Source organism: Myotis brandtii, unplaced genomic scaffold (assembly GCF_000412655.1).
Source record: "Myotis brandtii unplaced genomic scaffold, ASM41265v1 scaffold4623, whole genome shotgun sequence".
In the NCBI taxonomy this organism is placed as follows: Eukaryota; Metazoa; Chordata; class Mammalia; order Chiroptera; family Vespertilionidae; genus Myotis; species Myotis brandtii.
In genome coordinates this window covers 25575-35239 of record NW_005367670.1, presented here as the reverse complement: position 1 = coordinate 35239, position 9665 = coordinate 25575, and the positions used below count along the sequence as shown (strand labels likewise).

General features: G+C 48.6%; 3 gene segments (V, D, J or C); all 3 read right to left on the bottom strand.

Moving 5' to 3' along the window:
• Positions 1-1140: 1140 nt before the first annotated feature.
• Positions 1141-1653, bottom strand: LOC102248163. The segment is given in 2 exon segments: positions 1141-1460; positions 1562-1653. Coding segments are annotated over 2 exon segments (366 nt in total).
• Positions 1654-4793: 3140 nt separating this feature from the next.
• On the bottom strand, positions 4794-5301 carry LOC102247861. The segment is given in 2 exon segments: positions 4794-5113; positions 5215-5301. Coding segments are annotated over 2 exon segments (366 nt in total).
• Positions 5302-9522: 4221 nt separating this feature from the next.
• The window catches only part of LOC102247283, a 19831-nt gene continuing 19688 nt past the window's right edge, over positions 9523-9665 (bottom strand). The window contains 1 exon segment of the V gene segment in view: positions 9523-9662. Coding sequence covers positions 9538-9662 — 125 coding nt within the window.

The following is a 9665-nucleotide window of genomic DNA, read 5'->3' as shown; positions in this document are numbered from 1 at the left end:
CCACTCCTCTCTTGGTGGGCACCTGGGTTGCTTCTATAGCTTCGCCATTGTAAATAATGCTGCAGTTAACATAGGGGCTCATGCATTTCTTCAATATAGTGTTTTGGGGTTTCTTCAGATAAATACCCAGATGTGGAATCTCTGAGTAATGAGCCAGTTTGGCCTGCAATTATTCAAGGCCACTCCATACAGCTTTCTAGAGTGACGGCACCAATCTGCATTCTCACCAACAGTGCATGAGGGTTCACTCTTCTTCACATCTTTGCCAACACTTGTTGTTTGTGGATTTGATGACAGCCATTCTGAGGATGCGAGGTGGCATTCCATTATGGGTTTAATTTACATTTCTGTGATGGTCAGTGACGTTGAGTATCTTTTCCTCTGTCTGTTGGCCTCTGTGTGTTCTGCTTGGAGAAGTCTATTCAGGTCCTCTGTCCATGTTTTAATTGGGTTGTTTTGTGGATTTGCTTTCTCTTCTTGCTGTTGAGTTGTGTGAGCTCTTTATAAATGTGGGACATGGACCCCTTTATGGGATCATTGGTGAGTACATGCATTTTGAGTTTATTCTTTGATGTGGAGGAAGGAAGGTAACAATGGAAGGAGAGGAGCTTCTCCAGCATTCATGTTGAACCTTTTACTGGAGAGCATGTGGACAGAGAGATTCTGGGGCAACAACACGTTTCTGACTCAGTGGGTCTATCATGGGAATTGCATTTCTAACAAGCGCCAGGTAATGCGCCATTTCAAGGCCAAAATAAACATTAACTTTGTCTCCACTGTCGAATTCATGAATGAGAATATCTTGTTATTGCTCTTTAAGTTAGGGGAGTCTTATAGGTACTGATAAGACTTCTGAGTCTCACTGTAGGTTGATCCACTTGGGAGCTGAGCCCTTGCTTGTAACTATGGGCGGAGAGGAAGAGGGAAAGCCCATTCTTGCAGGAATCACAGGACAAGATGGACCCGCCCTGGGAGAGACTGAGGAAGCACAGGACAAAAATTTCGGGACAGGAGAATGGGGCCATGGAACATGCACTCTTCCCATGGTGTGTTGGCCATTTCCACTCGCTCTTCTTTCTGCATCTAAGGCTCAGACAGTCTGAGCCCATGAGGAGGTTTTGGTTGCACTTCCCCGTGGGTTTACATCACCGTGTAAACATTACTACCCACGTGCAAATTACAGTAATAGTCGTCTTCATCCTCAGGCTGGGCTCCCGAGATGGTGAGGGCAGCTTTGTTCCCAGAGATGGAGCCAGAGAAGCGATCAGGGACCCCAGTGGGGCGCTTGTTTGCTTCGTAGATGAGCATGCGTGGAGGCTTGCCTGGGGTCTGCTGGTACCAGCTGGGGTAGTTACTACTAGAGACGGCCCCAGAGCTAAGGCCACAGGTGAGTGTGACTGTCCCTCCTGCAGATACTGACACTGATGGCTCCTGGGTCACCACAGTCTGAGAATCCACCCCTGAAACCAACAGGAGAGAGACAGGTGTTATGAGGGACGAAGGTCACCCTGAGACCCTGCTGTTCTGTGTCCCCCAAGGATGCAGAGGCCCTTCCTCTGACCTGAGCTGTGCGCCAGGAGCTGGAGCAGAAGCACCGTCCAGACCATGGTGGGGACACTCACAGGATGTGGCTCCTCAGGCTCCTGGGCTGCAGTGGGGCGACCTCTGGCCTTTTCATGCCTCCCTCACCCATTAGGGGGAGAAGTGCCTCATGCAAATCAGCTTCCCCCTAGTCCTGCCCCAGGGTCACCCTGCTGTCCCCAGGGGGATCTTGTAAGAGGCAGATGCTGGGCCCTCACAAAGACCAATAGACTCCACATTAACTGAGATGCTGAGGGAGGGGGTTGAGGTCTTTCACCAAGTCAGTGCCCTGGTGTCCTGGTGACCTGAGTCCTAACTTCCTGCTCTGGAGGGTCTGAGGCTGAAGGATGAGGTGGGAGTGTCTGTCCCCTCCTGGCCCCAGCAATCTAGTTCACCCCAAATCCAACTCCACCCTTGGGAACACTGCTTCCTTCCTCAGGAAACTCATCCTTGTCTTTGGAGGATCTTAGAAGTTAGTCCTTCCTCCAGCGGTGATTCTTCTGTCCAACCATATTCGTACCTGAACCCAGAAAAAAGATCTGGGGACCAGAATTGGGGGTGGTGACGTAGACTGCTGCGCTACAAGGCAGGTGTGGCCACCCTCTTTTGTCCTAGGAAGCCAACAGTTATATGATGTACCTTCTAATTAAATAGGGTTTGAGGAGAAAATGTCACAGTGTCCCCAGGTTATTGTGAGGAACTGGTTAACATCTGATGTAACTAAATAGGAGCATGTGTGTCATGATCAGACATGAGATCAACACTGAATGTGAGCGAGTTGGTGTGAACATCACAGAACAGTTTAAAAGTCCCTTTCCCTGAGGGGCAGGAAGAATGGGAGGGATGGAGAAATGTAAGGGGATGAGCAGGGGACAATATGTCTCCAGTTGTTGCACACACTGGTGTTCATCAGAGGGGAAATGAAACTGTGATTTATGGGAATTACTTTGGAATCACTAACCAATCATCTAGGCATTAAAACTGGCATGATCAATTTAATTTTTCATAGGTCACAGTTCTTCAACCAAAATTACTTTTTGTTGTGTGATTGCTTCTCTCTCTTTGCCTGTGAATGAGGCCTGGACAATGACTCCATGAGGGAGGGGTGGGATAGGAGACAAGTGTGGGTGTCAGAGCTGAGGGCTCATGTGGCTCCTGGGCCCCAGGTGCAGGGAAGTCACACTTGAGTGAGGACCTGCCTGCCCAAGTGTGCAGGGGCCAGTAGAGTGTGTTCCTAGCTGCCTGGCCCAGAGCCCTGAGCTCTCAGTCCCAGTGCACCAGCGCCCCCTGCTGGTCCCAGAGCACATGTCCTCCAGCCCATTTCCTCCACCCAGCCCTCCTGGAAGGGCTCTGTGATCTTCCTGAGGCCACTCCCCAGGCAAGAAGATGAACAGGTCCCACCTCTGCTGCTGGGGTTGACCTGTTATTTCCTCAGGTTCCTCGGGACCTGCACTAAAGTAAATGACACGTTACGTTCCCAGACCTTAAAGGAACCTGCTTGTTGGCTTTCCCTCTGTCTGCCTGGCCGCTGGGTTAATTTCTGGTGCATGAGCATTTGGAGCAAAGTTTGAGGCTTAACATTCCCCACAAAGCCCGTCAGTTCCTACCTGGTCGTGATTCCACTGGGTGATCCTTTAGGGTGAAATTCTTGGTTTTTGTTGTTGTTGTTGTCTCTGTATTGGTTGTGACATTATGGGCCCCCGTGGGCGTGTCTTGGCTTTTTGCCTCTGCCTTTGCCTGGCGACTGTAATGACGTGAAGGGAGACATGTCTGTGTTCCAGATTAGTCCTGTAGCTTCTCCTTTATCCTTGAACATTACACTGACAGTACCTTCTTTTGGCTCTTGAGGTATTAAAAAGTATTTTTCTAGTGTTGTAATGTTTTTTCAGTGTGAGGGTTGCTATATATTGAATACTATTATGAATGAAACACCACCCCTTTTAGAACTTTTCTCCCTCATGGGAGTTTGAAATCCTCATTTCCTGTTCTCCCGTCTCCATCGGCCTCATCAAGGATATTTGTGAGGACCTCCATGGATGCCATGGGAATTGGGTTCTAAGGTCCAGGCCCACGTCAGTTAACATCGATCACATATCATCCCAGCAACAAGAACAAGTGCAGAGGAAAGAAGGTGAGACCACGGGATAAACTGGAGGACAGGGACCTCCTCTGAGAGCCGTGTCCTTCCTGGGGAGGGTCCCAGAACCTGGAGAACACATGTTCCTCACAGTGTAATTTCCAGGGAAACCCATACCCAGCTCCCTGAGATGTCGGGATCCAGAGAACACACATCGCGCCAAGGCCAGTAGTTGGGCACGGGCAGGGTGTGGCAGAGGCTGCCCAGGCTCCCAGGTCACAGAAGCTACACTTCTGCTTTGCTTTCTATTGAATTTTAGTTCTGAATTACCGTTATAATCAATGTTGTTTTGTATTCATTTCATGGGTGTAACATAGTGGATAGATAATCCTATACTTTACAAAGTGTTCCTTTGATACTTCTAAACCCCCATGGAACCATAGGCAGTTCCTACAATGTTAGTCACTGTATTCTCTGTGCTGTACTTACATTCCTGCAACTGTTTTACAACGACAGATTTATACCTCTTACTCCCTTCAACGTCTTCACTTGCTCCTCTATCCCCGTTTCCTCTAGCAAGCATCACTCTGTTCTCTGAATCTATGGGTCTGTTTAAATTTTGTTCATTTTTTTCTTTTGTTCTTTAGGTTCCACATGTGGGTGGAATCATCTGGTGTTTGTTTTTCTCTGACTTACTTTACTTTGCATAATACCCTCTAGGTCCATCCATGGTGTCATAGGATTTCATTGTTGTTTTTCTATAACCGGGTAATGTTCCACTACATAGAGGTACCAGCACTTTCCATCCACCTTTCTCCTGACGGGCACTGAGTCGCTCCCATAGCTCGGCCATTGTAATGAAGGCTGCAGGGAGCATGGGGTGCATGTACTCCTTCCAATCAGTGCTCCCGGTTTCTTCGGAAATACACCCAGATGTGGAGTGACTGGGTCATGGGCAGCCTTCCTTGTAATTTGGATGTTGTTGCTAATCCTCATCTGAGGGTATTTTTTCTACTGATTTTCAGAGAGAGGGGAAGGGAGGAACAGCCATTTCCACCCTTGCTCTTTCCTTCTGCATCTCAGGCTGAGACAGTCTGAGCCCATGAGTAGGTTTTGGTTGCACTTCCCTGTGGGTTTACATCACCGTGTAAAGCGCACCAACATTGTACAGAGCACAGTAATAGTCGGCCTCGTCATCAGGCTGGGCCCCCGAGATGGTGAGGGCGGCCTTGTTCCCAGAGATGGAGCCAGAGAAGCGGGCAGGGACCCCTGAGGGGCGGTTGTTTGTGTAGTAGATGAGCTGGCGGGGAGGCTTGCCTGGGGTCTGCTGGTACCAGCCAGGGTAGTTACTAGTAGAGATTGCTCCAGAGCTAAGGCCACAGGTGAGTGTGACTGTCCCTCCTGGAGATACTGACATTGACGGCTCCTGGGTCACCACAGTCTGAGAATCCACCCCTGAAACCAACAGGAGAGAGACAGGTGTTATGAGGGACGAAGGTCACCCTGAGGCCCTGCTGTTCTGTGTCCCCCAAGGATGCAGAGGCCCTTCCTCTGACCTGAGCTGTGCGCCAGGAGCTGGAGCAGAAGCACCGTCCAGACCATGGTGGGGACACTCACAGGATGTGGCTCCTCAGGCTCCTGGGCTGCAGTTGGGCGTCCTGGGCCTTTTCATGCCTCCCAGACCCATTAGGGGAGAAGGTGCCTCATGCAAATCAGCTTCCCCTCTAGTCCTGCACCCAGGTCAACCTGATGCCCCCTTTTGGGCAGTATTGAAAGGGGCATATGCTGGGCCTTCACACAGACCAATAGACTCCACATTAACTGAGATGCTAGGGGAGGGGGTTGAAGTGTTTCACCAAGTCAGTGCCCTCAGGTCCTGCTGAACTGAGTCCTCACTTCCTTCCCTGGAGGGTCTGAGGGTGAAAGATGAGGTGGGAGTGTCTGCCCCCCTCCTGGCTCCAGCAATCTAGTTCTTCTCAAATCTGAACCCATTTCCAGGAACATTGCTTCCTTCCTCAGGAAACCCCTCCTTGTCTTCTTTGGGGGATCTAACCAGTCAGTCCTCCCACCAACTGTGAGTCCTCTGTCCAGACATGTTAATCTTTGTCAAGGAATAAATATCTGGGGACCAATGTTGGGGGTCCTGACACGGACATTTGCCCTGCCAGGCAGGGGTGGCCACCCTCTTTTGTCCTACGAAGCCATCAGTTATATGATGTACCTTCCAGTTAAATAGGGTTTGAGGAGAAAATATCAGAGTGTCACTATGATATTGTGAGAAACTGATTAACATCTGATATAACAAAATAGGAGCATGTGTGTCTTGATGAGACATGAGATCAACACTGAGTGTGAGCGAGTTGGTGTGAACATCACAGAACAGTTTAAAGTCCTTTTCCCTAAGGGGCAGGAAGAATGGGAGGAATGGAGAAATGTAAGGGGATGAGCAGGGGATGACATGTCTCCAGTCATTGGGGAAGGTAATGCACACACTGGTGTTCAACAAAAGGGAAATGACACTGTGATTTATGGTGTTTATTTTGGAATCACTAGCCAATCATCTATACATTAAAACTGGCATGGTCAATTTAATTTTCCCATAGGTCATGTTTCTTCAACCAAAATTACTTTTTGTTGTGTGATTGCTTCTCTCTCTTTGCCTGTGAATGAGGTTTATTTTGGAATCACTAGCCAATCATCTATGCATTAAAACTGACATGATCAATTCAATTTTTTCATAGGTCATGTTTCTTCAAATAAAATATTTTTTGTTGTGTGATTGCTTCTCTCTCTTTGCCTGTGAATGAGGCCTGGACAATGACTCCATGAGGGAGGGGTGAGATATGAGACAAGTGTGGTTGTCAGAGCTGAGGGCTCATGTGGCTCCTGGGCCCCAGGTGCAGGGAAGTCACACTTGAGTGAGGACCTGCCTGCCCAAGTGTGCAGGGGCCAGTAGAGTGTGTTCCTAGCTGCCTGGCCCAGAGCCCTGAGCTCTCAGTCCCAGTGCACCAGCGCCCCCTGCTGGTCCCAGAGCACATGTCCTCCAGCCCATTTCCTCCCAACCAGCCCTCCTGGAAGGGCTCTGTGATCTTCCTGAGGCCACTCTCCAGGCAGGAGAATGAGCAGGTCCCACCTCTGATAATTGGGTTGAGCCATTGTTTTTTCAGGTTGCTCGGGACCTGCACAAAAGTAAATGACACGCTACGTTCCAAGACCTTAAAGTATCTCTGATAGTTGGCTTTCCCTCTGTCAGACTGGCCGCTGGGTAATTTCTGGTGCATGAGCATTTGGAGCAAATTTTGAGGCTTGAGGATCCCCAGAAAGCCCATCAGTTCCTACCTGGTCTTGACTCCCCTTGGTGATCTTTAGGGTGGAATTCATGGTTGTTGTTGTTGTCTCTGTGGCTGTTGTGAGGGGCTCCTGTCAGAGTCCCAGCCCCCAGGGGACTTGTCTTGGCTTTTTCCCTCTGCCTTTGCCAGGAGAATATGACGATGTCGGGGAACAAGTGTCTTGTGCTCTTTGGTTACTTCTGCAGGTTCTCATTTACTCTGGGACGTTATACTGGCAATACCTGCTTTCGGCTCTTGAGCTATTTCAGATGTGTTTCTCTAGTTTTGTCATTATTTTCAGACACGGTTTAACATAAAAGTGTGTTAATATGCATGAAACTCTACCATGTCTTGGAGTATTTTTCTCCCTGATGGGATTTATAAGTCCTCACTTTCTGTTCTCCAATCTTTATGGCCTTAAGTATATGTGCGAGGATATCCATGGATTGAATGGGAATTGGGTTTCTAAGGTTTAGGGCCAAATCAACTAACCTTGATCACACATCATCCCACCAACAACAGCAGAATCCAAAGAGGAAAGAGGGAGAAGCCACGGGATAAACTGGAGGAAGTGGGCCTCCTCTGAGAGCCGTGTCCTTCCTGAGGAGGGACCCCGAGCCTGGAGATCACATGCTCCTCAGGGTGTGATTTCCAGGAAGAAACACCCAGCTCCCCTCAGGTGTCAGGGTTCAGAGAATAAACATCCAGGCCAAGGCAGGGAGCAGGGGACACACAGGGCCTGGGTGAGGTCACCTCAGTAACCTAGGCCACATAAGCTGGACCTCTGCTTTAAAAAAAAACAAAAAACAACAACAAAATTTTTTTTATTTTTTAACTTTAGTTCACATTTAATATTATGTTGTATCGGTTTCACGTGCACAGCATAGCGGTTGCACAATCCTATGCTTTACAAAGTGTCCCCTTGGTACCTGGGCCCACCTGGCACCGCACAGAGTTATCACAGGCTATTGTCTGGCTTCCCTGTGCTGTGCTTTCACTTTCCCGTCACTGTTTGGGAAGCAGCAATTAGTACTTTATCCCTCCAACTTTTCATTCAGTCTCCTGACCCCCTGCCCTCAGGAAACTATCTGTTTGGACTCAATTTACTTTGCTTTGTCCTTGACATTCCTCATTTGAGTGAAATGTTATGGTGTTTGTGTTTCTCTGTCTGACCTGCTTTACTCAGCACAGTCCCCTCGAGGTCCCTCAGGGCACCTGGTGCTTCCACAGCGCGGCCATTGTCAGTGATGCTGCAGGGAGCACAGGGTGCATGCAGTTCTTCACATCAGCGTTTGGGTTTCTTCACATAAATACCAGTGTGACATTCGCTGGGTAATGAGGCAGGTTGGCCATAGTTTTTTAAGGCCCCTCCGTACAGCTTTCTAGAGTGACGGCACCAATCTGCATTCCCACCAACAGTGCATGAGGGTTCGCTTTTCTTCACGTCTTTGCCAACACTTGTTGTTTGTAGATTTGATGACCGCCATTCTGAGGATGCAAGGTGCCATTGCATTGTGGGTTTAATTTACATTTCTGTCATGGTCAGTGATGTTGAGTATCTTTTCCTCTGTCTGTTGGCCTCTGTGTATTCTTCATGAAGAAGTGTGTTCAGGTCCTCTGCCCATGTTTTAATTGGATTGTTTTCTGTGTTTGCTTTCTCTTCTTGATGTTGAGTTGCGTGAGCTCTTTATAAATGTGGGACATGGACCCCTTCATGGGATGATCATTGGTGAATATCTACTTCCACTCAGTAGGTTGTCTTTTTGTTTTGTTGGTGGTTTCCTTTGTTTTGCAAAAAAGCTCTTTACTTTGATGTAGTCACTTTGGTTTATTATTCCTTTTGCTATTCATGTCTGAAGAGATGCATTAGAGAAAATGTTGGTAAGATTAATGTCAGAGATTTTCGTGCCTACATTGTTTTCGAAGTTTTATGGTTTTGAGTCTTACATTTCAGTCTTTAATCCATTTTGAATTTATTCTTTGATGTGGAGGAAGGAAGGTAACAATAGGAGGAGAGGTGCTTCTCCAGCATTCATGTCGAACCTCCTCCTGGAGAGCTTGTGGGCATAGAGTTTCTGGGACAAGAACAGAGTCCCTGACTCAGTGGCTCTATCATGGGAATTGCATTTCTAACACCCGAGGGAATGCCCCCATTTCAAGGCCAAAATGAATATCAACGTTGTCCCCACAGTGGAATTCATGACTGGGGCTGTGTCGTCAATGCTCTTTGATTCAGAGGAGACTTACAGCCTCACAGTGCGGTCTCTGAGTCTCACTGTAGGTTGATCCAGTTGGGAGCTGAGCCCTTGCCTATAACTATGGGCAGAGAGGAGGAGGGAAAGCCCATTCTTGCTGGAGTCTCATAAAGAGATGGACCCGCCCTGGGAGAGACTGAGGAGGCACATGACCACGATCCCTGGACACAAGAATGGGGCCAGGGAGCCCCCTTCCCATGGTGCGTTGGCCATTTCCAACCTCAGTCTTTTTCTGCATCAAAGGCCGAGTCAGTCTGAGCCCATGAGCAGGTTTTGGTTGCACTTCCCCGTGGGTTTACATCACTGTGCAAACGTAACTACCCATGTACAGAGCACAGTAATAGTCGTCTTCATCCTCAGGCTGGGCCCCCGAGATGGTGAGGGCGGCTTTGTTCCCAGAGATGGAGCCAGAGAAGCGATCAG